This window comes from Biomphalaria glabrata, chromosome 10 (assembly GCF_947242115.1).
Source record: "Biomphalaria glabrata chromosome 10, xgBioGlab47.1, whole genome shotgun sequence".
Lineage (NCBI taxonomy): Eukaryota > Metazoa > Mollusca > Gastropoda > Planorbidae > Biomphalaria > Biomphalaria glabrata.
This window is the reverse complement of record NC_074720.1, coordinates 5,283,866-5,311,659: the sequence shown is the minus strand read 5'-3', so window position 1 is coordinate 5,311,659 and position 27,794 is coordinate 5,283,866. Positions and strand designations below refer to the sequence as shown.

The 27,794-nt window shown below is 38.3% G+C and overlaps 1 protein-coding gene across 4 annotated transcripts; it reads right to left on the bottom strand.

Moving 5' to 3' along the window:
• Positions 1-518: 518 nt before the first annotated feature.
• On the bottom strand, positions 519-27,542 carry LOC106074857 (uncharacterized). Of its 4 annotated transcripts, none has more exons than XM_013235735.2 (3): positions 27,179-27,542; positions 9,685-13,011; positions 519-5,654 (listed from the first exon to the last, which is right to left on the bottom strand). In XM_013235735.2, exons 2-3 carry the CDS (start codon positions 13,002-13,004, stop codon positions 5,234-5,236), a joined length of 3,741 nt encoding a protein of 1,246 aa, XP_013091189.2. In that variant the 5' UTR covers positions 13,005-13,011; positions 27,179-27,542; the 3' UTR covers positions 519-5,233. The 4 variants fall into 4 exon arrangements, with proteins under 4 accessions (XP_013091189.2, XP_013091192.2, XP_055900345.1 ...); XM_013235738.2 differs by having other exon boundaries at positions 9,685-13,008; XM_056044370.1 differs by lacking the exon at positions 27,179-27,542 and adding an exon at positions 14,331-14,417.
• Between the last annotated feature and the right edge of the window lie 252 nt (positions 27,543-27,794).

Here is a 27,794-nt window from a genome sequence, read left to right as displayed (position 1 = left end):
AGAAAAGTCGAATAAAATTGTATCTATTTGCTCACTATTATCTAATCACTTTAAAAAATCATCAATCAATGAATTGAGTTTCAGATGACCTATATTTCCTTGTACTTATATTCCTTTAAAAAGACTTACCAATATTTTGTTTATCCCAATGCTCTTTTTTTTTCAGGACAATCTCTTGAAGCTCATTCACAATTAATTTAGCTCTTACACAGGCAACTTACACTCTGAGAAATAGCACAGCTGCAAACAACCAAAGAGTTCTACTGAGAGATGACACAGCTACAAAACCAACAAAAACTTACATTAAGGAACGGCACAGCTACAAACAACCAACATCTTCTACTGAGATGGCACAGCTACAATCAACCAACATCTTCTACTGAGATGGCACAGCTACAAACAACCAACATCTTCTACTGAGATGGCACAGCTACAAACAACCAACATCTTCTACTGAGATGGCACAGCTACAAAACTAATTAACAGCACAGGAAGCAATGTTTGAACTAAAAAAAATGTTTAGAAAACTAATTATCATTTAATTGTATATAGTAAACATCATATATTCACAATTTTAATATCACTACATAATTGTAACATTTGTGGATCTTTAACATTTATAAAGACTATTTCTATAATTCAGTATCAATGCTATAGCTATTAAAAAAAAGTACAGAAATAACAATATAAGAAATTACCTAAATGTGTAGAAAATTTAACACATGAAAGTAAGTACTTTAATGTGTGCTTGCACATTAAACTTCTATAGTAAACAAAGATTAAATCACCAACAATTTTGTTTCAAATAAACTTTATAATATATGAATAAACATAGTTAATAAACATTCAAAGAGAGTTTGGACAAAGTTCAAATCATCATACATCAGATACAGAAATGCGAGACAGAAATAAATGCTGAGTAAATTGTTCAAAATATTTAAAAAGTTAAAATCCCCCACCCCTTGAAAAGACTATGCAATATGTGAGAGGCAGATAATGCTAAAGCTCATTTATTTCTATGGTCCACTATTAATAAAGGTGTCATGTGGCCAGCAAAACAAACAAAATTTTTGACTTCCCTAGCATATGTCAGTTACCCAGTTGAGTTGGGTGGACCCCTTAAAATCCTTGAATTCAAAATCTCAGCCTAAACCAGGATTCAAACTCAGGACCCCTCTGTTCAGAAGCCAAGAATGTTACAACTCGGCCACCGCATTTTACAGCTCAAAATATTAACTGGCTAAAAAGAACAACTGAAAAATGTAAACATCAATCAATGTCTTCCTGGCATACTTGATGAGCTTTTGACTTCATCTTCAAACTTGAACCAAGAATTTTAATGGACTGTAGACTATCATCATCTTGTTATACAGAAAAAGGTATAAGCTATTCATTATAATAATCTGTTATACTGAAGGAGGTATAATAAGCTAATTATTACAATCATCTGTTATACTGTTATACTGAAGGATGTATAAGCTAATTATTATAATCATCTATTACACTGAAGGATATATAAACTGAGAAGTCCAAAAGCTATTTTAACAAAACTCTATAACCTGGATTGGTCTCATCATCTTAACGCTGGACTAATATGTTATAATTTTTTGGACGGATACTGATGACAAATTCAGTCATTTAACTCTAAGCTAAGTATAATTCATTTAGAAGAAAAAAAACAGCTGCCTTTGATAAAAAAAAAATGCATTTAGCTGCAGAGTAAATGTCATTAAACTAATTTGTTCCCTTTTTAAAGTCAATAGTTTAAAGGGCATATGAAACATTCAAAGGGCATGAAAAAACATTCAAAAGGCATATAAAACATTCAAAATGCATATAAAACATTCAAGAGGCATATAAAACATTCAAAAGGGCATATAAAACATTCAAGGGGCATATAAAACAATTTATTTTCATGAAAATTATTTAGTATTAATCAAATTAATGAATATTTTTAGATACATAAAATAAGAACAAAAAAAAAGTATATACATCCTTACAATAACATCTCATATAGAATTAATCAAATGTACCTAATTTTAAACTAAAATTTACAAATTATACATAATGTAATCATGTTTAGGCTGTAAATAGCGTGGTACTTTAAAAAAAGAATGAATATTCTAGAGAACATAATTATTATGATATGATGGGAGGGCAGTGGTTGAATTGTGAATTTAAAAATCCTGGTTCAAATCTTAACCTAGCAAGAAACAAAACATTATTACTCAATGAAAACATATATTTTATATTACAATGAAGATGTAGAACCAATAGTCCAGAGTTTAAATCCTACTTTAATATCAAATATAAATTTAAAAAAAAAAGAAACTAAAATGTAATCTATAGGTATTTTTGTAACTTCAGGGATTGAATCTGTATCTGTGGTAGCAGGGCCAGATTTTATGAGAAAAGTGGGGCTACAACCACAAAAGAGATTAAAATATATCAGAATTTTGATGGGCAAGAAACTTTTCAGTTTTTTTTTCCGTTTTTTTTTGCATTTTTATGGCTGGCAAAATGTTGTGATTAAGAAGTGTACTCTTGTAGCATGTTATGAATAAGTAAATTTACGGATTGATGACAGTGCATCTACGAAGAGCCTTACCTTCCTAAACTCAAAATAATAAAATTTTTAAACTAAAATATGTCAGATTAAATTGACAAGAACTCTCTTTCTTTCTTCTAAAATATAGCTCGCTTCTAAATATAAGTATTTTCATTCATAGGTGTATCTTTATTCAAGCTTTCTAAAAAATTGTAGGGGCCTCCCCATGCTTAAATCTGGCCCTGTGTGGTAGTAGGATTCTAAACTAACATTTTCCCTTTTCATTTCTGATAATTTAAAGTCAGCAAGTTGACTTTTGTTGGCATGGAATGTATGTACATGTTTTTGATGTAATAGGGTAGACGAAAAGGGGCAAATGATTTGTTTATGTAGATTCAAGAATATCTGATAAAATTTTGAGGTGGTCTGCGATAATTCAAGTAAATAAATACTGGTAAAAAGTGGAAGAAAGGGGAGACTATCAAGAGATATGAAATGGAAAACACGTTTAGTTTTAGTGTTTAAGTTATCATTTCATTTGTGTTTTAATGTATATCTACCATCAAGTCATTTTCAGTTTGTTCAAAATAACCTTGCTATTTTCACTTCATGTTCTACATAAAAAATTTAATACACCAAAATCAGTTTAGTTGTACTAGCTACAAACTAAAAGTCAGACAGTAACATATCGGTGTCAGAAGTGAAAGAGAAATATGAACATATTGTATTAAAAGTGTAGGGGTGTTAACAGTGCTACAGTCCATACAGACAGTAAAGCCCATAACTTGATATGAAATCCCCATTTTGATGAAATTATTAAAAAATGAAACAAAGCATTAGGGTTTATTAAAATAAGTTTTTAAAATATCAAACAAGAGAATAAAACTAAACTTTGGTTAGGCAAATACTAAAATTAGAACAGAAGCAAAATATAGCTGTGAGATTTATAACAAATGAATATTAAAATTTTATTAGAATTATAACATTAGTAAAATTAGTAAATTTAGAGAACCTTCAGTACAGAAAACTAAAAGGTAAAAGGGCAGTAATACATAAAAACTATGAACCTAATTGAACCATAATTTACAAATACAAAACCTAAAAAAATACTCAGAAAGACGCAAAATAAAGGCACATTTCTTATTCCATATGCTAGGACAAGTGGAGACAAGTGAAAGTGAAGGCAAAGCTGAGGAAAAAAAAGTCTCTTCTTCTACATGTTCTGCTTGTAGACTCTTTTATTGTATTTCTCAGCTATTTCTTATTCTTTGCTTCATGTAAAATATCTTGTGTGGAAACAAATGCTGTGATACCCAATTAAGGTTACCATTCACCTCCATTTAAATACATATATATGTATATAGAACCAAGTCAAAACAAGTGATATATAGTGAGATCTAAAGGCTTACAGGATGGTTGCCTGGTCGTGAAGCTTGCTTGCTGGACAGTAATTCTGATTTATTGATGGTCTCAGGTTCCAACCAACCCTCCCTTCCATCCCCCCGTCATCCTGCGGGAGGTTTCGACTAGGAAGTAAATTACCTTCAACTCTGAAGGAACATCAGACTCACGTAAAACAACCATGTATTTAATGAGGAATGTTAGTAAATCAAAGACTGTAAACCTATCATTTACTTTAATCATAGACTTCTCAGACCATGTGACCCTTTACGCAAGTTCATCATTTGCATAAAAAAACAACTCCATGCCCAACATTTTCTTAATTAGTACTTAGCTGGGAAAAAAAAAGTCTTTCATTGGAGAATCAATTTCTGTCTTCTTTTTTTTTTTTATGTGGTTTGGACTTTAAATTGATTAGATCAACCTGACATTTAGTTGATTATAAAGTTGATAAACCATCTAAATTTTGAGACTAATAAAATCCCTTATGTTGAGACCCTTTTTTTTTTGTGAAGACAAGTAAAGCTATAGTATAGATCTTTTAAAATTTGGTCTATCTCTAAATTGCCAAATAGGGCTGCCTGGTAGTGCAGCATACGTGCTAGACAATTGATCAATTTTCTTGATGGTCCAGGGTTCATTTCCTCAATACTGCCATTGCTGCTGAAAGATTGGACTAGGAAGTAGATTATCTTCAGCTCTGTAGGAACACCCAGAACATGTAAAACATTTTACAAAGATATATATCAAATGTTTCAGACATAAAAATGGAAAGTTCTGAAGCCTTGTTACATAACATCAACATTTCACACTTTGCCTGAAGCAGCTCTAGTCATTGCAGAGATTGTATAGACATTCTGGACAATGACTAGGCCAAGTATGAAATGGAGAAGTCATTTCCTCTGCCTTAATGTAATGTATAAATATTTTACATGTAGTGTGCTAATTACGTTGGAAATAGCCCAAAGGAAACATCCTGTATGATTATGTTCAATTAAAATGAGACATATAATACAAATTAATGTGGGGGCAAGGGTCATAGTATTTGTAATCAAGGAGGAGAAATCATTAATTTTGATTTCATCAAAAAATTAATGTGTTGCTTCCCTTAGTGTAAAAGGCACAAAAATATTAATAGAATGTATATTTATGCTATATATGTTTATGTACACATGACTTTTACATTGTATAACCTCTGTATTCTATACACAGTTTCCATTAAACATATTATATTGGAAATACATCCTACTCAAATGTGGTGTGTCAAATTTGTATAAATGGAATTCAAACTAACGATTCTGACAGATTCTCTCTTGATCTTATTTTTCTTTGCCACTGCAGATTCTGAAGCCGAACTTCCCAAGACTTTTTGGAGGCACTTGGCTGACGCCTTGGGTTCGGCTCCTCCCCTTCACCAATGTAGCTCTCAACGATGGCGCAAGGGCTGGCACACGGGGAGATGATGTCACTGTCATGGCCGGAGTCTGTGTGGTTCAGAGGGGGGCGCTCACCTCCTCTGGGTGTGTTGGTTTTTCTACTTTTGGCAAGAACGTTGACCCCGTGACTGTTGGTGGAGGTAACAGCTTTAGGCAGAGGAAGATGTTTCTGATGATGCGTTGCACTTGGAGCGGTTGCAGTGGAGGCGGCAGGGTGCGACTTCTTATGACGTTTACGAAGGCGTCTTCTCTTGGCAAGAATCATTGATCTGTAAATAAATAAGAAAAAGTTTAAAGGGGGAATAACCGTTGAAATAGTTTTATCTAATAAATGTATGTGTTACATCCCTTAGTACTTGCTACATGTTTCAGGTATAATGCAAGGTTAAATTATGTTGGGGTAAAATGAGGTATACATTTGATCATTATTTTAATACCTTAACACTATAGATGAGAAGATTTTCAAGGGTACCATGACATTATAATGAAATCGTACTGCATAAATGGTTTGCTCTTATAATGTAGTGTCAATTTCACAAGAATATTGCATACTCATAAAACAAATTTCCTCACCGATAATATAGATTATTATTTTTAATTAACCTTTACCTATTGCTTAGTCTAATGGACCGTTTTCTGGCATTTTAAATTTGTAGCTTGTTTTATTTTACGATAGTTAGCAGGTCATCATGGGGTCCAATCGCTGTAGTAACCCTGTCTCTAATCTTTTGGTTTGTAACGCTGTGTTTGAATGTGATACCTAGGATCCTTCTGTAGCATCTCAATTCCATTGCTAGGACCCTCCTCTCTAGCTCTGCAGTCATTATTATTATTTTTATAAATGTTTAAAGACACGATTATAATGTTGATATACTAATAATAGTATAAAGATTTTTAGGCTGAGAATTACAGAGTCTGTATTTTACATGGTCACTGTCTAGAAAAATAGACAACCGTCTGGCTAAAGCCAACATCACTTTAGGTCTTCTCGCCCACCAACAAAAGTTAAAGTCTACAAATCAGCGGTTCTCAGCACACTTGTGTATGGCTCTGGGACCTGGGTGCCCTATTTGCAGGAAATCAAAGCTCCTCGAATCCTTCCCTCAAGGATGCCTCGCTCTACAAATAGAATACGCTAGCAAGACTGCATTACTAGTAACCATGTTCTTCCTCTAGAGGCAGGTGTGGACTCTATAAAGAACCATTTACCACTCAACAGCTGCCTGGGTCGGACACCTATCCCACTTGAGGGATGACAACATGACAAATGCAATCTTTTCTGGCGAGCTTATAGAAGAAAAGGCGTGAAAAGGAAATCCTAACTGGCATAGAGGGAAGCAGCTGGAAGAAGATGGCCTCTATCTGAGTTGGAGAGCTCTCAAAGGTCATCCCTGTGGTATGGATGCCCTTAGAAAAGTCAATGCAGAAGTCAGTCGCAGAAGACGAAAAGAAAACAGCTTTGCAAAATTTGCATATGGACTAAGGTGGTTAGGTGAATTACTGCACTTATCCTTAGTCTTGAAAATGGAAGACAATAACTGTAGACTTTCTGCTTTCTATTTTCATTTTTGAAATAAAAATGCGCATTTAGAGAAGCAAAAAAAAAAAAAAAGAATGTCAGTTAAATTATATTGTAGATTAAAAATGATACTAATGATTATTATCTTTTGCGGCATAATACGGTCTTGATGGGCAATTTTGTCTCCTTTGCAATGTCTCTTTTGACTAAAGAGTCCAATCCTAGATAGGCATATAGACTCACGGGTTAGGTTTTTGTTATTACCAGACGCTACTGCGTTTTTAGTCTTCTTCCTGCTTCTGGTGTGTACACTATCTGCAATCCAGGACACCTTTATTATGCTTGCACTCCATCTGGATCTATCTTGTACCTTCTATGAGTTCACGGTTCTTGTGAAAGTCGACCCTGTGGCATTCAGTGAACCAGTCCGATCCAGCTAAGGCGTCGACTGCTGTTAAAGGGAAACTCCTATGGTTTTGACAATTTTTTTATATAATACGTGTTTTGATTTACAGATAATGAATATATTCTTCTTTTTTTTTTAAATTTGCAATAATAACTTAGTAATGGATGTTTTTCTGACATATTTTTTTTTTGCGCATCCGAAACGATCAGATTTTTATCGGGTTCCTATGTGACGTCACACTAACCTATTAATTTAATCTGTTACGTATTGTATAACGGGAGACCATACAGTAAAGTTTACATTCTCGTAAAAGAAATATATCTTCGTCTATGCAGTTAGATCTAGATCTTGTAAGCAAGAAACAAATGCGTGTTGAAAGTAGATTTACATGCTTGACTAACCACGGCAGTGTGTATCTTCTCGCCTGACCACTCAACACACAACAAACACTATCGCTTGGTTGTCTTGTCATGACCGACTACACGTAGTCTCGACTAGCCTTACACTGACCACTTTGTTAAAATCAGTAAGACACACGATCAATTTACTATTTAGGACAGGGAGGGGATTAGATGAAAATGTTACTTTTTTCTCGAGTTGGTTGTCCTAATGCTTTTAGATCTCTCTCTATATATATAACTGTACCATAGCACTTGACTAGGCCGTCACTAAGTCTAACAGCTACTATAAGAATGAAGCGATACGATTGGTAAAATCTAGTTTCTCTTTCAGTATTATTGAGGGAAGTGACGTATGCCTAACCTAAAAACTAAATCTCAAAGAACCCCGTTTTTTTTTAGATGTCAAGAATTGACTGTCTAATTTATTAAATATAAATGTTTCTAAGCATTTAAATACAAAATGGTAAAATGTTTACTATTACGCAGAATTTAAATATGTCAATAACTCAAATTTGAAAAACCATCGGAGTTTCCCTTTAACAGCGCGGATGTCTTGGCTTCCAGCTCTTCCAAAGGATTTCTTCGTTTTATATTTTATCACCTTATCTTGAATATCAACCTTAAGCATCGGAGAGGGAAGATGATAATTAAACGTATTTGGGTTTAGGGTTTAAAGTTTAAGATTCTGGTGTGGGGCAAGCACTGCGATCTCAAATGTTGAACGTTTGCCCAAAGAATTACACATTAAAATAAGCATAAATGAACTGGGATCTACGGATAGACATCAAAGGCTCTTACACTCAACCAATAAGATACACAGAAATAACGATGTTTTCCGAGGCTATAAGCCAGCGGTTCTCAACCTTTTTAGTTCTGCGACCCCTTTTTATAATTTCCCCCGACCCCCCCCCCCCCAACCGTAAAGTTATCTTGTGTTTTCGCTAATGTTATGAAGATCCATTTTCATGGGTTGTTTCATTTTTAAAATATAATCTATAAACTATATAAACTACAATAATGATGGTATATTACTGAGCATTAAATGGGTGTGCTCTATAATAACATGGGTCAATCTTCACCATAGAAACAATACCTATGATTTTGCAATGGCGCAACGTTGCATTTTGCAACTCCGTTTGATGGACAGTCATTCAAACTGTTGCAAATGTTAATGCAGTGACGATTAAAATGGTTGAAATGATTCTGAATCATTTTTTGTTTGTATCATTTATCCTCGAATGCTAATCCTAGTAAACAAAATAGTAACTACCAGTGGAATTTTTTTTTACAGTGTTAAGTTTCTTTTTAGACAATTTTTTTCCTATTGGTCTTAGGCGACCCCTGGAAAATCGTCATTCAACCCCCAAATGGGTCGCGAACCACAGGTTATAAGCTGACTATATGAATTATACAAAAGTGATTTGAATTTTTTTTTACTTTTTGGTAGTTTTTGCATAACTAAAAAACAACGAACAGGTTAAAACCCATCAACTGAAACTACGAAAAGGTTAAAACCCATCATTGGGCTATGCATATACATAGATGTAATTATGAAACTCCAACAGAAATGCAAACACCTTTTTTTTTACACTACCAAACGTCTGAAAATAAATGCTACTGAAATTTTAATAATCCCCAACTCCTTTTGACAACAAAACGTAGACAGTAAATTAAAAAGTAAAATTTCCCCTTTCAGACTTTGAAAGCTATAGGGCAGATGATGTATAAGTGGAGTCAGAGGGGCCCTAAAGATCCAAAAATTAAAAATTCCAGTCTTCACCAGGATGCGAACCAGGGACCTCCGGTTCAAAAGCCAAGCGCTTTAGCGCCATGCCTATAAAGCGTAGATAAATATTATTTTAAAAAAAAACCTCCAGCCTTAACTGTCTAAATAGTTTTCGATTTGAACAAATCTAAAAATAGGGTCGCGGCTTCTAAATGCAAGCACAATCTTGAAATACTGAGCTACTCACCTGTCAACTATACTTCCACTTCGTATGATATCGTCCGCCGACGCCCACTTTCTCAGTGACCCGCGTTTCACCTTGACCCCGACGCCATCGTCCCCCCAGTCCTCCTCGTTGCACGCGCTGAGCTCATCGTCTGCCACGCAGTTGTCGTCGTCATAGAACCCGGGGCCCGGCACCAGCCAGTTGGAGTAGTTGGGGTCAAGCAGCTCGGTCATGTCCGCCAGGTCCGAGGTGGAAGTAGACAAGCCGGTGTACAAGGGGCGAGGCCAGTTTTCTGAAGCCTCGAACTTCCTCTTAGCCAGGGGAGAGGAAGTAAGCTTTAACGTCTGCAGCGGTGACAAGGGCAGGAAGGCGGATAGCGCCGATGTGTCCTTGCGAGGTGCCTTCGGCCTCTTTTTGAAGTAGAGTAGCTCTTTTTCTAGCTTCTCTGAGGTAAAAAGGCTTCCACACACTTGGTAAGGATTATTTTTTGGATCTATATGAGACGTTGGCTGTGGTTGCTTGTTGATTACAATATCTTCATAAATATGTTTGGCGTCATCAGTGGGGCTTGCCTGACTCTTGCAATCTGGAGATGTTATACTTTGATGAACTATTTCTTTTGAGTTCGCTTCACGAGCTAAGGCTGTAAACTTTTTCTCTGCCTCGCTGTGAGAACATGCTGAAGAACTGTACGACAAATTAGTTCTTTTTTTCGGAACAGGGGCGGCCTTTGGCTGTGGAGTTGTAGCGCTGACATTTGGGGAGTTTGTGCCCAAATTATCAAAGTCGTCAATTTTAACAACAGTCAAAGGCGTGTCCTCAGTCACAGCACTGTTTCTATTTCCGCTGCTGCGTTTTCTCGGGGAGGGGACGGGTCTCGAGTGTTCAGACTCTTTCTCGGTGAAAGTGGGCTTTCTGACAACTTTTGGCGTAGAGGTCACGACGGCACTTCTTCTAGAAGCGTCTGTCTCTGAACTGGTTAATGCCCTGGGTGCTTGTGGGGCAATGATGACGTGTCCTTTGTCCAGACGCATGGAGTCGGAAGACTTTAATGGCTTGGGTTTCGTATCAGCAGCCACGGAAATTTGAGGAGTAGAGCAGAGATACATGAATTCATAGTCGTTTCTGGGTTTACTAATTGTGTGGACTGTTTGTTTTCCTGCCGAGTTAATAATCTCTACGTTTGAATATGAGTTTTTCTTATTGTCAGTTTTATTGGGTAGTGAGGTATTGGTCACTTTAATGGAGGATTCAAAAACACTGTCGTTAGAGCTATTAGAATGGTCCATTTCTGTTTTTGATGCCTGCTGATTATGCACAGATTCCGTGTTGTTTTGCTTGACCAATTTCTTATTAGATTTTGGAATGTCGTAAATAACTTCTTTGCTAGCTTTGTGTTTGCCTGAAACGTTTACGACATCGGAACTGGCAGAAGTCGATGAGATTCTTTTCAGTCCGCTGACGTTCTGGTCTCTATCCTCCATGTTCATGGTTTCAGCATCGAAGCTAATATCAGCTTGAGAACCTTTGTGGCAGCCTCGGGCTATCTCAGACAAGCGGACTTGAACCTTCTCCATCTCCTCCCAAGACGGAGTGTGATTTGGCGGAGGTGGAAGCTTAAAACTTTTCCCATCAGTAGACTCTCCTTTGGAATGGATGGAAGGGTCAGGAGTGGAGACAGTCACAGAACCAAACACAGCAGGTGGAGGTGCTAAAGATCTCTTGTTACCAGGCATGCAGGAGGATCTTCCTGCGGAGCGAGTAAAAGCGTTGGGGAAATTTGATTTGTTAGTGACCTGTAGGTTTTCATCAAATGTGTCCGGCTCAAGATCATGTTTCTTTTCCTGCAGCTTTCCAGCCAGCGGCCGACTTAAATTTTTTGGAGAATCTCTGTTTGCAGAAGTGACCTGCTCAACATTGCCTTTTTTAAATGTCTTCATCGCCTTGCTTGATAACTTAAACTCATCCTCATTGTCCAGTTTTCGACTACTGCTAGCAGACGAGGAGTAACTCCTAGATAAACTGGCATCTTTTGTAGGCAAAGACAAAACAGGGTCGACTCCCTTCTCCCCGTTGAATTTAAAATGAATGTTCTCGAAACTTCCCATGTACACACAGTCTGGGTTTTTCGGCGGCATGCTGTATCGGTTTTTCTTTTTCTCTTTCTTCATTTCCTCCTTCGTGAGTCTCTCATTCTCCGCGTTCTGCCGTTTCTCCAAAGAATCGCAAAGATTCAAATTTTCGAAGCTGCCCATGTAGACGAAGTCGTCGTTTTTGGGAGGCATGCTGTAGCGATTTTTCTTGTATCGATTCCTTTTACTGCCTCGATTACTTTCGTCTTTTGCTTTCGTTTCGTTATATAAATTATTCTTGTATTTCGAATCTCTGGGCTGAGTATTCGAAGAATTGTTCCTAGATAGTTCCAGATTACTTTCGTTGCTGCTCATGATATTATTTGGAGAGAAAAAATCATGCACATCTGGAACTTCCGGCATGCTGTAGCGATGATGATTACGCCTGGAGGTTTGATTTGCCGCATCGAACTTGAGAAAAAAGTCTTGATCAGAAATGAATTCGTCCGAAGTGGATGTCGGCAGGTGAACATCGGCTTGAATATTTTCCAGTTTGAGTTCAGATCTGCTTTTGGTGGACTTGAAATCAGGGGTGCTCCTCCGTAATTTCAGCTTCCGGCCTTCGGGCCCGAAGGTAAAGCCCGAGGGGAAGACGTAAGGTTTCTCGAGGGTACCGTCGACCCGATACCTGACGCCTTGGCTAGGGCCTCTTGTCGGCTGGTACATAGGGCCGTAGATGTTTTCTTTGGACTGTTCTTGGCCGACGAGAAAATCAGGTGGGACGATGCTTTCAACAGAGAACCAACCTTTCACTGGTTTTTTCTTCTTGCTTGCTTTTTTGTTTTCTTTGTTTATTGCCTCGTTGACAGGGGCGTTTCCTTCAAAGTTTTTGTTCTTAGACTTTTTATTTGGGTTAGGGGGGAGTCCTGTAACGTTATGCCTGTCAATTGTATCAGCGTTTCTGGACATGCACAGGAGGTACGACAACGCCCCGCCTCTCTTCTTTCCGTCAGACGATTTAGAGTTGGGGTTCTCCTTGACCCTGCTACTTTTCGGTGACCTCGTTTTATTTTCTGTGCTCTTCAAAGCAGGGGAGGTAGGCGAGGGACAAGGAGTTATCTCCACATCACGATGTTGGTGATCGCTTGGCTCAGCGTCCACGGAGCTGCTGAAAACCGGAACTGAGAATCGTTTTTTCGGGTCTTTCTGCTCTTTGGATTTATCTCGACGAAACCTCGTGAAGAACGAGGAAACGGTATTGGAAGACATGGTCCTGCTGATTGGAAAAGAAAAACATAAATTAGTTGTCATCCAAAGATACTTAAGACCGGCATTATAAATTGCGGGGCACATCTTAATGGAGGCTTGCAAGTCCCTCTTCTAAATTTGTTTTTACACAACTATTACTATCAATTAGACCATTATATCAACATCTATCATACAAAAGGCATAGGAAGCAGCTCAAACGCAATAGGCGCCAGTGGCTTTATTAACGCAATAGGCGCCAGTGGCTTTATTAAAGTTACGTCAACCGAACGATACATTAAATTTGTTAACCCTTTAAGTCCTACATCTATACAAGCTTGTGACAAGAGCCATGACTGATTGTGATATGTTAGATGTAAATTGCGGGGCCCAATATGGAGCAATCGGTAAAATCGGCTTAAGGCCGGCCCTGATACTTAAACAGACAAGATAATAGAAGACTATGCATTAACCTATTTTTTTATTGATCACATTTTAGCTAATGAAAGCCGTGGAAACGATTTAATCACATTAAATACTAGACCATTTAAATGACCTCATTATGGGTCATTTTGAGGAAAAAGATGAATGCCTGGGCATTAGCTGTGATCGGAACGATGTCGCCCACACATCTGTTCCCACCTCTCCACGCAGCTGATGGATCCAAAGGAACCGGAAGTGCCGATACAGTTTGGGGTCCGCGGAGTCGCAGGCTCTGCCAGGGTGTAGAACTGTACGCTGCAAACCGCCTAAGGATCGCCGGCTCCTGATTTTTCTTCAGGGTAGACCCCCGAAGCCTTTTCCATAATTGGGTATAGCTGCAAGGCAGCAAATGTTTGAATTCAGAGTTTTCCTTCCACTAGGCCATTTCTATTTCATATTTAATCCCTTTACTTACCTTTCATTAGATTTTTATTATCAAAGCTGAATTAAAATTAGAATGTAAATAAAAAAAAAAGTTTAAACTAGCAAAAAAAAAAAAAAAAAAAATTAAACAAAGATTATCTTAGGGAAATAACTCACAACTATATATCTAAATAATGTATGTCTCTTGAACACATTATTAAAGGCACAAGGAAAAATGTCTCTGCAATCCCCAAAATATATATATATATGTATATACATAGTTATTCTATTGAAAAGAGAAAAAGTATATGTATAATAATAAATAATAATACCCCCTCCCCCCCCCCCACCAAACTGGTCCACAAATGAAATTGGACCAAAAGCGCTCTGGGCATGCTATAAGCATGAAAGTAGCGCTATATAAAAGCTATAATAATAATGTATTATTTAACCTCAGGAACTATAGGATACAGCAATATAAAACAATGACACAGTGCTGACCACTTTGACCCCTTATTTGGATTCGCCAGTCTTATCCATTGGCTACGTCTGCGTCATTCACAGAACTACACATTGCCCATAATCCTTGTGCACTAGTGATCATATAGTACATGTATTTAAAAACCTTTATTATAACGTCACAGCACATTCTTGACACCGCTTACCTCCCCTTCCCGACAGCCAAAACTTTTATAATAATACATTTTTTTTAACTTTTGACTGGCAAGATGAAAACAGTGCGTCTCAGCGTTGCGAGTCCAGGGACTTTGGACTATGATTGGCTTTAAGACCGAAAGGTGAGCAAAGTCCAAGAGCTTCAATTGCGGTGGGTTTTAGAAAGGGAGGTCTACAAAATCCCTAAGACCAGAATTAGCTTCGATCTTTAAAGTTGAATTATAGGTAAACCTTTCGACTATTGGAAAGACGTATGTGAGCTTGTTATGAAGATGTGTGTGTGTGTTTCTATGGTGATGGTGAGAGGAAGTTAGAGATTGGTTGTCGGCTATGCTGTGTGAATGATGCAAGATAAGATGCACTGTCGTATTATTGGCTAGGCCAGACGACTCCAGGAAGCTGGAGTGTAAAGAAGTGTGTTTTTTTTTTCTAGTGAGTTCTATTTGTTTAAAATATTAGTTTATTTCATTTCATCTCAAGTTAAATTTGTCTATATTTTAATACAAGTTATATTTAAGTTTGTTAACAGATAAGTTATTCATGCAATTTCAAGTTTTATTAGATAAGATATAATACGCCTGGGGCGGTTGAATTTTCTACCAGAAGTTTGGTGCTACAAGACAACCACTGTCAACAACAGAACTTCATGATATGGAAGCCTGTGTGCAGTTCAAATGTAGGACTAGTTATCTGAACCCGTGGTTTCAAAGGTTGCCATGGCCAGAGGGTGTCAATGGGGATAAGCTCCCGTTGTTTATGAAATAATCCTGAAGCCATGCGTCTCTAAAAGCCTCAGACAACTTAGTCCATCAACTGGCCTGCTCGTGTGGCTTATGTAGGCCACTTAGCCCGGCGAAACTGCTCTTACTAACAGGTGAAGGGGTGAGGGCGGATACCAGGCACCACAGAACCGGGGGCTTCGGGCAGATGGAGCTCGTAAGCCTAGTAAGTCGATTCATCTAGGAGAGAAACCCACCGCTGCCTTGCGGTAATAAGGCTTCAGGAGACAACCTGGAGGAAAAATCAGGAGTGAGGCCCCTTTGGCGTATGGGAGGTATCAACTATGACATTTCCTCCGGCAGCCTCTGCAACTGAGTTTGTTCCAAATGTAATGCGAAGCGTTCCATGGATCTCATCAGCAAGGTCGAGAGAGACCAAGAAGCATGGGCCACCCATGGCCCCTTTATTTAAGGCCCATTAATGCGCCACGGAGAGACATTCATCTGGGCGCACCCATTGTCTTCAGAGACAGAATTGAGAACCTAAAATAATATGTACTATAGCTTTATTATTTTTTTTTTTATTTCAAATATTTTATTCTACTTTATCATCATTGACTATCCATGAATGAAGTTTAGAACGTTGAGGTCCATGGTTAAAAATGTGAGAACCATTGGTTTAAACTGCGCATAAAATACATTTCATTCTTTGGCCCGAATGTGTTCCTTTTCCCACACGCTTCTCCTGACACGCACGACTGGTGTATTCACCACCAGAAACTGTTCGACAAATCATCTCAAGTCTATCAGACTCGGAGTAGCTGTTAAACAGTCGCCCCAAGCCAACGTGGTCCCTTTGTTTCTGCCCGTGGCTAAGGAGGATGCAATGTCAATGATATGTGTGCTAATGTTCAAGTAATTAATTTTTTGGTAGAGCTGATGCAGTCTTGATGTGTGACAGTGATGGGCGAACCTATTTGTTAAAAGCGGGTACATAATAAGGACATATTCCGACAGGCCATAATATATATATATTTAATTAAAGAATATTAAGGAACTAAAGTTTTGCTCCAATCAAGACTTATAACACAGCTGCGCGGCTTTTCAGACGCTCTTTAAAGAACTTGATAACACTTTAGTACACATTTAAAACGTTTATTTACAGGGGAAAATGGTCGTCGAGTCTTCTAAGCGTCTCTATTGTCACTCCTTCTAGCTCTCTAAACATGTAGTTCCTGCCTAACTACCCTCTAGGCAGTGGCGTAGCTAGGGTTGGGGGAGAATTTGAAAATCACCCCGGGCCCCCACTTGAGGAGGGCACCCAAATTGAGTGTTTTTTTACATTAAAATTAAATATTTTCGCAAAATGCCCAAAAAGAGGTCAAGCCCCCCAAACGATGGAAGATTTCTAGCTACACCCCTGCCTTTTGGTCCGAGATTACTACACGAATAACTATCAAATATGTATCATAACCATATCCACTAAGACATTGTCATAATATCAAAAGTAATGCTATTATTATTATAGCTTTTATATAGCGCTACAGCATGCTCAGAGCGCTTTTGGTCCAATCTCATTTGTGGACCAGTGGGGGGGGGAGGGGGTATCTAGGAGTTGGTTTTCCGTGCTGCCTTAGTAAACACAACTCTGCCCGAGTCGGGTGTCGAACCTCGAGCCCCCTTCTAGTTCAAGCGCACTTGGCCTCTCGACCACGCTTCCCAGATTTTTTATAATAGTTAGTTCAAATTAGTTCAAACTGGGAGGTATTTATAGTGAAGAGGTTGAACTGAGATGTTCATCTGTCAATCTTTTTCTATCCAGAAGAAATGAAAAAAAAAACTAATAGTGAATAAAATAAATGAGAAATGAATAAGCTGCCATCCGAATTACAAGAAATACGACGACTATTATAAGCAATCCCGACAAGATCAACGTCTAATCTTTCGACTCAGAACTTGACACAACAGAATGAGACAACATATGTTCCGGAAGCTCAAGATTGGAACCAGCGAAATCTGCCCATGTGGAGTGTCACCATAAAATGCTGACCATGTCCTTCAAAACTGCATCCTTTAGCAAGAAGCCCGAACAAGACACTGGTCCCAAAACATCTCTATAGAAAGAAAACTAGATGGAGAGCTCCCTGATTAGGAAACCGCTGCGCAGTTCATCTCATGTATTGGTCTAGTCATTTGAACGCTCCAACATAATAAAGAGAACGAGGTAGGAAGAATAAGAATTGTGAAGCATTGTTAAAGTCACAAGGTTCTAAGTTCAAAGGTTAAACTTTAATGCCTTGGTATGCATTGACTATAACAGCGTCAACATCCTAAATTCGTAAATATGTTTCCATGGATACCAATACAAATTTCAAACACAGAATTCTTTCTTTTTGACATAGATATATTTCCTACCGCTGGCTATTGCAGTAAACCCATTTAGAGAGTGGTTAAAAAGAGAAGATTAAACAGACACGTTTCACCCAAAGGCTTTATCTGCGTAAGGTTTGGCAAAATAAGCACATTGAAATTGGGTCAGTGTTGTCATGTGAAATACTCAAATCCCCTTTTTGCTTTGGACTGGACAACATTCGCCTTATTATTGTTATTTATTATTATGTAAAAAAAAACAACAACACCTAACTAATATTCATGCTCTGGCACTGCCAGGGTCGCGCTTTGTAAAGATGATAAGTCCCTTGAAGGTATCTGTGAGGTCAATGTTATTATCCCCTCGGTTGATATAACAATGGGGTATATTGTTATTTTTTATAACTTCCACAAACGCTTAATCTCCAAGCCTAGGTTCCCATATTTTCGTAGTTTTTCCATTTCAGTTTTTCTTAAATTATGAGACAGTGGTACGGCGACGTCAATAGTGGGAGCTGTTTTTTCTTTTCTTTTTTATCAATGAACAGCAGATCTGGGCGATTAAAGTCTACCGTTTTGTCGGTCAAACTTAGCCTATTCAAGAACAGAAGATGATCTTGTGGCGAGTATTTGTAATAAGAAGGAGTATCCTTACCGATCAAATGGTGTGTCAAAACCAATAGCTGGTGTAATAACTTTGCAACTTGGTTGTGGCGACCTAGGTAGGCAGATTCTGATAGGGCTGAATATTCTACCATTATGTGTTCAATTGATTTACCCACATTTCAACATTTTCGGCATTTGTCAACAATATTGAGTTTTAGGATATGATTCTCGTAATTTTTTTTTTGGCCTAATTACTCTGTCCTGTATTGCTGTAACAAAGCCTTCTGGGTAGAGAGGACCTGTTTTGAGCCATGCTAAGGAAGCAGCCTTGTCAATGTTGTCCTCATCTAATAAAACCGGGAATTTTCCGTGGAGTGTTTTTTTCTTCTCATTGGCGAGTCTCATGCTCTACGTTGTCCAAACCGACGTTAACATCAGCATTTGTTCAGAGGGGTTGCATAGGAAGGAAATTAGTGCATTGCTGGAGGCGTGCAGTTTTGATCGTTTCTTTAAAACTTGCATCTTACACAATTTGAAGATGTTCTGCAGTCCACGACCTTCTTCCTTCCTAGGCAGGTTTAACCTTATGGTGGAGGACTAGAGGTCTAAACATCGAAATTTGGTTAACAATTTTCTAATGAGCCTGTCAATGTCATGTAGGTCGGTATCTGTCCATTTGATGACACCAGATGAGTAAAGAAGCCCTGGAACGACCCAGCTATTTATTGCAGTGATGAGGTTACTGCCAGACAGCTTAGTGTTCAGAATTTTATTTACTCTTTGCTTATATTTACAAAGAAAGTCTTCTTTTAATTTTTATGGTTTATTGTGGCAATCTTCGATGCAAGACTACGCTCGTTGATTCTTAGATCTCCAGAGCTTAAGTACTTAAGTGTTTGTCTAATAAGTAGGCCTACATACAGCTAGAGAAGGTTTAGGACGTATCCATAACTTTTAACTGGGAGGCGACTTATTGTCAAATCCCAAACCCTAACCATAAATATAAACAATATGGGAGACCGTCATTACAGTTGAGACCCTAATTACACTTAATAACAGCGCTTCTAAATCTTTCACTTGTGACAACCACAGACGAAAAACAGTTATAATCTCGATTCCCTTGACGAGCTATAGGGTCTGAGGCAGCGCGGTAAACTTCACCCAGCCCAGGCACCAATCATTTTCTTCCATTCTGTGCAGCTCACTTGTACATTCTTCTGGCGTCTATAGCCGAGACCAATCATCATAGAAGGCCTGAACACTGACCTGCAACGTCACAACCTGTGTGCAGTTTAGACCAATAGTGTGTTGCCACAGGTTGCGACCTCGAAGGTGATGAGGCCTTTTATGATGATTGGCTTCGATGTAGTTCACTATTTATCGTAGTGAAAAAAAAAAGCACAGGTCAAATTAATTCAAATAAAGTGAGGAGGGAAACGATATGATACTGAAGTGTGAGCGACAATCGAGGCACATGCAGCGTAAGTAATTTTCTTTTCTTTTTTTATGACTTTTATATAGAGCACTGGTCGTTCTTATAGCATGCGCTGTGCGCTATTGCCCCATGCTAGTACAATCTCTTGTGTGGACAAGTTGGGGGGAGGTGGGTATGCAAAATGTTTTACATGTTTCGGATGTTCCTTCAGAGTTGAAGATAAATTACTTCCTAGTCCAAATCTCACGCAGGACTACGGGGATGGGAGCGGGCAGGGTTTGAACCTGGGACCATCGATAAGTCCGAAAGACAGTCCGGCGCGCAAACCGCACGACCATGCAGCCTTCCTGGAATACCGGAGAAGGGTTTCTGTGCTGCCTTCAGGCGCACAGCAAAAAAACAGGTGAGCTCGAGTTTGAATTCGAACTGGAGCCCAGCCGTATCCAAGAGGTTAGGGCCTCTCAGCCACACTATGAAGTATACTTTTTAAAGCAATAATTAATTGATGGTGTTTTACTGTTACTTATTGCTAGTGTATGACATTCCGACAAAGCCAAAAGCCCATTAGACACTTTTCCAAAGCGACTACTTCCCTTCTATTTATTTCAAACCTCAATGAATCATTTCATCCCATCCTTTAGGCCAGGCTGATATCTTCATAACAATCACTGCATTTTGAATGTTAAAATGTCATAATAACACCGTAAGCATGTCCAACAAAACAATCACATAGGCAACACGTTCGTCCAGCCACGTCTATTTCGTATGGAGGGAGGGGGGGGGGGAATTCGGTTGTTGATAGATCTAATTAGAATTTCAAAGCTCTAGAAACTAGGATCTAGATCTAGGTTTTGTTGTTTGTTCTGAGCATATTAAAACCTGCATTTATTATCAAGAAGATGAGCTATGGGTGGACGCCCCCTCCCGGAGCCGCCCCTGAGTTTGAGCGAAAACAAGAACTCTTTGAAATCCTGTTGTTGTTTTTTGGTATGATCATGTTTTGGCTGGCGGATTTACATACGGCCGCCATGTTTGAATGATGATAGCAACAGCTCCTAGGCAGCCAATTGTTGCCAGATGGATTTTGTTGGTTAAAATAAATATAATGAGTTATAATATGCTGCCAACTATTACATAAATAAAATCTTAATATATTAAGATAGAGTTAGGGAATGTAGACCTATTTAAATAGGAAATAGATGTACATTTCACTAGTGTGAATCTATATTATTTCTCAATATACTATTATATTTTATTTTTTGTGTGTGTTGGTGTAGATTGTAAGAAGATAAGATTGAGTTTGTTAAGGATTCATGTTTTTGTGTTCTATTGAATGTGACAAATTTTATTAAAATATTAAAAATCTGTTCTAGTGTTGTTGTTTTTCTTTTATATATATATATATATATATGTGTGTGTGCGTGCGTGCTTGCGCGTGTGTTTTATATGAAATTATTGAGAGTTAAAAAATACTTAGCTTACCAGGTATCTTATTAATGGCAAAACAATTAATGAGACATATTAATTCCACCACCCCCTACTTTCTCATTCCAGACAGGTGACTAAACTAAGGTAGATTTACCAGTACCAGCATTTTAGTACATTTTAGTTTTGAAAACGATTTTAAGGCGGTAGAGGAGACAAGTGCACGCTGACACAGTACCGCTAAAGCTTAAAATCCATCAATGTGCACATTACTTAGCTAGTCTTTGGTTTGGGTTGGACATAGTTGGCGCATAAGCAAACATTAGAGTTGCATTAGAGAATAATCCATTTGGATTATTGGCTTGACCACATAACAGACGTTGAACTCCTTGAGTTGTTACAGATAAACAGCAACAATTGCGTGGGAGGGTCAACACAAACGTTACAAAGACACCCTTAAGAGTTCTCTCAAGGAGTGTGAGGGAAACGCTATAGCTCTGGGTACTTTCTTATTGCCTGAGGCCGTGAGTGTCGTGTTTCATGATATAACGCAATGAGATTGGTAATCAACAAAGAACGTAGATCTAAGATTTAAAAAAAAGGAAGGTGAGAAAAGAAGCAGGCAACCCATGCCATCTATGTGTTCGGCTTTTTAAAAGAAAAAATGGACTTTAAAGCCATCTTCAAAGTCATAGAAAATGGGAAATAATCTCATCTTCAGCTACGAAGGAGGAGCTATATATTTAAGCTAGCTAATCTGCTCATTAATTGATTAGCTACAGGTTACGTTAATGTGCAAAATCGACATTTTCCCTCTAGATATAGGCCTACTGTTCATATTAACTGTTTAGGTACCGTTAATGTTAGGGTTAGGATAGAGTTTGGTTTATCTAGGTATGCAAGCTCCTGCAAATAACTATATAAAATAATAATTAAATTTATTAAGCGCTGTTAACAAAGCACTATAAACTTTGCAGAGCTGATTATTTTGTGTGTCAAAAGAGTTGAGTCAAAGATAATTACAACATAACGTAGCACCTGGACAAGTGGATCCTGGTAGTTGGTGATAAATACGAAATTAGTCGTATTCTAATTCTGTTCTAAAGTTGCTGCTCGGCGGTCTGGAAGTTCAAAAGAAAACAGCGCCCACTTTTACAGCGCCAAATACCCATATTGTTCATACCTCACAACCATCAAAGACATACCTCACTTACTAGGCGTCCCATTTTTGACCACTGGAGCAATACACCACAGGTGCGTTATATAAGTCACACTCAGACAATACGCCACACACGCACACCAATTACCATTCACAAGAGGGTAGGGGAGTCATATATGGAAAATGAAAGAATGTCAAGAAGAGGGGAGGGAAGAGAAAGTGGCGAAAGAAAACTAAGTCTTACTTGGGGGGGGGGGGGGGGGGGGGGACAGAAGTTAGCAAGACATCCAGGATGACATAACATCCAGACGATGGCGTATTCGGCTAGCGGGCAGTGTTTCTCAAACTTTTTTGTCTGGCGGCACAGTAAAAAAACTACAAAAATTTCGCGGCACACCACAAAGAGCAACAGATGTTTTATAATAAAAAGAAAAAAAAAGATTTTACCTGTTTTTAAGTATTAAATTTAATGTGTAGGGTGTGCCTGTTTTTGAGAGCAAATGCGTTCTAATCAAGTCTCCAGAGTCGACAAACAAACTCGCATTTCATCGTCTATTGTAAGAAGCCTCTCTCTTTTCCTAGACTTGATTTCAGTCAGTGCTGAAAATTCAAACTCACAAAACCATAAAGATGCAAATGGAAGAATTATTTTGATTGCTTTTAAACTGATTGCAGGATATAACTTGTTGATTGAAATCCAAAACATGTCCTGGCTGTTTTCCCCAAAAATTTGACTTTAAAACTGCATCATTTTTTAAATCAATGAGTTGCTCTTCTTCTTCATTTTGTAAGATTTGTAGCTTCATTGTTTCCAAATGGAGAGCTGACCCATCCATACTCATTACTTCCAACTGTTGGAAAGTAATGCTGCAATGCTGACTGCAGATGTGTCAAAGTGTCCAGAATTTCGGGGCTCATTTCTTTATTTGAAGCACATTCATTGTAAATAGGAAAGCAGTCCTTTCGAGATCTTACTTTGCATCAACGACAATTTTTCACCAAATGACTTCAGTTTTGAGATGCAGTGATGATGGTTTCCGATGGTCCTTTAAGACTTAAATTCAATAAATTTATTTTGTCAAATAAATCAAAGAGAAATGTCACCTTAACCCACCAGATCTCGTCATGAAAAGAAAATCCAAAGTCTTTTTTTTTTCAGCCTCCAAGAATGAAATCAGCTCAGCCTTGAGTTGGACGACATGCTTTAACACATTTCCCCTGGAGAGTCAACGAACGTTGGTGTGATACAGGAGACATTTGTAGTCTGAATCCATTGTTTCACAAAGCCCGGAGAAAAGTCGGGATGCAAGCGGTCGAGATTTGATGAAGTTTAAAACTTGAATAAGTCTGCGCGAGATAGTATCATTGGACAAAGGAAATTTCTTAACTTTTTCGGCAGTATCGGGTCCAAGGATAGTTTCAACAACTATTGCTAAAGCTGGTGCAATGACAGATGCAGCCTCTTGCGTTTCGCTAATAACTGAGCAACCTTATGACTTGCAATCAATCCCTTTTCTGTCAGCGTTAGGTAATTCATAAGTTTCTTAGCTTGTTTATTTTGTTGAGCCCTGATGTTTTCGAAGTATTCCTTCGGTTGCGCTTTTACAGCTGGATGTTTTGTTTCCAAGTGTCTCTTCAATTTGCTTGGAACAAGCGGCTCATTCGACAGAGTTGCATTGCAGATCAGGCAGAATAGCAATGGAGCATCTTCAGGTCCAGAAGATATAAAACTATATCCGATGTAATCTTCTTCGTACCTTCGTTTGGTTCCTTGCTTTTCATTTAATGCTTTCGCAGTTTCATTTTTGCTAACGTATTTCTCCATGGGTAACTTTTTTTTTGTTTTGTTATTATTAGCTTACACCTAAACAATTTACACGAAACACATCGCTTATTATTATCGTTACCAATTCAAGAACTGCTTTGCGTCTGCTAAGGCGGCCTACATTTGAGTCATTATAATTATGTATAGTGGAAAATTTCATAACCTAAAGAGCTAACACCCCTTTCCGTCAATATGGAGCGACCCACTACTATTACTGGTCGTTGCAAGTGGGGATGTCATCGCAACGTAAAATAAAAATTTAATAGTAGGCAGACCTGCGTAACGCTGCACGTGTGGCGTTCTGAAAACTCCCGCGGCACACCTGCAAATCTTCGGCGGCACACTAGTGCCGCGGCACACAGTTTGAGAAACACTGCCGCTAGCGGCTCATGGGTGTCCCTTTTTGCTTTAACAGTGATAAGGGGAGGGAAGCTAAACGACCTCTGTGACCCGAGGCTGAGTCTGCCTTGGTCCTATGAATGGAAAACGGTGTGTGTGTATGTACAGTAGATGGACTGGGTGACAAACTCAGCTCTGCTATTAACATATGGTTTTATTCTTCCTGACTCACAATCGACTGGTGTCTGGAAATATTTAAGCTCCCAGTAATTTAAGTACCCGGGACCGGGAAATCGGGCACTTTTTGACAAGGCAGAAAATTAGGCACTCTTCAATAGAGACTTAATTTAGAAGATAATTGATTTTTTTTAGCGCATGTTTTATTCCGAAAATACCAACAATAACTAATTTTCAACAGAATGTTCATGAATCAAAAGAAAAGCTGACAAACGGGAAAAAAAAGTACAATCACAAGAATGCGGGGGAAAATTACATTATATAATTTAGGCCTGCACATCAAAGGATTCTGTGGAGGGGAGGTAGAGATGATTCCCCGCTTAATGCTTCACATCCACCACCAACCCTTTAGATTGATTGTTAATATTATTTCTTTAAATATATATTATGTCGCTACCTCTCTCTAATGTAAAATTCAGCCACTCAGCCAAGTCAGTAGTAAATGCAAAGTCAAGTTTGAGGGTAGAGTATTGAATTTTACCATTTCAGCCCCCCACCACCCCTAAACGATAAAGCAAAAGATTCCGATGATAGATACAGAGTCGGATCGGGTATGATGACGATAAATATAATCGCCTTATCCCCAACTACCTTACCTTTAAGATGTGCTTGTGGAAGGAAAGGCAGAACAGAATGATAAATTTGTCAAATTCAGATAAATCTAACAAAAAAAATTACTAACCCTAACCCTGAAGACATTAAACGTCGTATAAATCTAGCGCGTCAGACATTTACTGATTTACACAGCTCAAACCAACCTGACTGTAAATCTCCTCACATCTCAAACAAGACTAAACTAAGAATCTTTAACTCTATTGTCAAGGCTGTCCTATTGAATGGTTCGGAAACATGGAGAACAACTGAATCGAAGCGACAACAAAAATAGTACAGACCTTCATCAACAGATGCCTGAGAAATATCCTAAAAATACACTGGTACGACAAAGTAGAAAACACCAAACTGTGGGAGATGAGTGGGCAGAAAAATATAGAGGTGTAGATCTTAGAGAGGAAGTGGAGATGGATTGGTCACAAGAGAAAATGCCGATAGAGATCTAAAGACTGTTTTTGACAGTAGAAGTTCCCTGTAAGCAAGCACTGATAGTTACTTTCATTGGCCTACAACGACAGGATTGCGCAATGCATCTGGCCCTATTCGGCACCTTCGACACGCCCTATTACAGTAAGACCTGGACTTCATCATTCTCTGGTCAATCTGTTGTTTCCCGATCAAAGGATCCAGCTATACACACCCACCCCTCCCCTACCAGCCTTATGCCGCAGTTTCACCCCTCCCTGCCCGCTCCCGCATTTTCACCCCACCCCCTGACCACCCTCCCAGTCCGCTCCCGCTGTTTAACCCCACCCCTGACCCCTCCCAGCCCGCTCCCAAAGTTTCAACAATTTCTTGAGCCAGTCAGTCAGTTTCAGTGACCTTGGTTACCTAGCCACATTCCTTGACTCTTGAGGCTAGATTAGAGAAGACAGTCATTTTACCTGGGATATTTCTATTAAATGAATAAATATTTATATATGAAATTCTTTTCTATAAGGACATCAGTTGTTTATTGCATGTATCCTTAAGCACATTCTAGATACAATGCAACAAGTCTCATAACACACAACATTACACTAGACTAGTCCACTAGATTTAGGCTTAGATCTATTTAAATTCAACATTCATTTCAGCTTTATTGAAAAATGTTACAAGCTGTCAGCACCTTAAATCTTCATCAAATCATTTAAAATATAACTTCATAGATCTATACAATAATCCCATCATATATAGGGCAATATAGGCCTAAATCTATTTAAATTCAATTTCTATGAAAAAAAAATAGGTACCTAAATTTACGCTTTATTAATGTCATTCCAATTTTAAATAATAATATTTTACTCCCCCCCCCCCCCCCTTATTCCTTTTTTTAAAGTACTACTTCTACTGCAATAGTAAATATTCCTATTATTTCTGTTTGTTTTATTTTCTCTCTCTTGCAATCCGCTATAAGCTGGCGATATTTATATAGGTCTGTGAGTCGGCTCTACAGCGCTATTAATTCTATTATTTCTATATGTTTTTATTTCCTCTCTCTTCGAGTATGGTTTCAGCTGGCGATATTAAAAATCAACTAGGTTATCTCCCCCTGGAAATAATTTTTTTAGCATTGATTCAGCGCTGAGGCATCGCAAAAATCTGGCCAGTGGTTGCCAGGTGCTGCCTAGAGACGTAAATACGCCAGCTAAAAGCGGAAATTACCTGTTTTTTTTTTTTTATCTAGGATATAAATATAGTTTCTATTTCTAGAAATTTACATTCGTTACACACAATTTGGAACTTCAGGATACATACAACAAGAACAAAATAACTGATGCACATGTTTAAATAAAATAATGTAATCTAGACTAGACATAGACCTACATCTAGGTACGTGTTTGTTTTGCCTTAGACGAGATCAAGAACCTAGCTCTAGCATAACACTTTCAAGATCTAGATCTAGATGTCCAGACTAGATCTTTAATCAAATTTATTGTTGATAACATTTGATAAATTGAAATGACATACCTGTATGGAATAATTAATTACAGATTAATGTTTCTCAAGAAACAGTTATGGAAATAAGATGTAATCCAATGTTAGAATTGACAATCACATTATTGAATCTATTTCTGAAAGGGTAGTGGAGGCCATAATAAACCCAAGCACGCACTAACAACTCTATTCGCCAAGAAAAGCTTTCAAGCACACCAGCCCCCTTGTACGATACGTGTGTGTCTTAATGTGTGTGTGTGTGTTATGTCCCCTTTCTTACAGGTAAGAGAGGGGGTGATAACTCGGTTCGGGTCACCTTTGACACCAATATTTTCCGTCGGGATCGTGTCGACTGCTACAAACAGGCCGACCAAACAAAAAAGAAAAAAAAAACCCTAAGTCTCGGTTGATTCCGTTGCATTTGCCGAGGCCAAACGAAGCGCATGCTCGTGAAAACTCGTTAATTTGATAAGGGGAAAATGCCGAAACACGAAACGGCTAGGGGAATATGGAGATTAAAATGGAGAGGGGGGGTCAAGGGTGCCAGGATTTGATAATAAACAATAAACTCCAGGCGAGGGTTTGACAGAGGGAAGATAATTGCTAGTGTGCAGACATATCAACCCCGAGTTGGTCTGAAAGAGAGTTT

Excerpts from the sequence above, each read along its gene's own strand:
- LOC106074857 (XM_013235735.2), bottom strand. The coding sequence starts at position 13,004 with ATGTCTTCCAATACCGTTTCCTCGTTCTTCACGAGGTTTCGTCGAGAT. Across the intron at positions 5,655-9,684 it reads AGTGGAAGTATAGTTGACAG|ATCAATGATTCTTGCCAAGA; the intron begins GTGAGTAGCTCA and ends ATTTATTTACAG.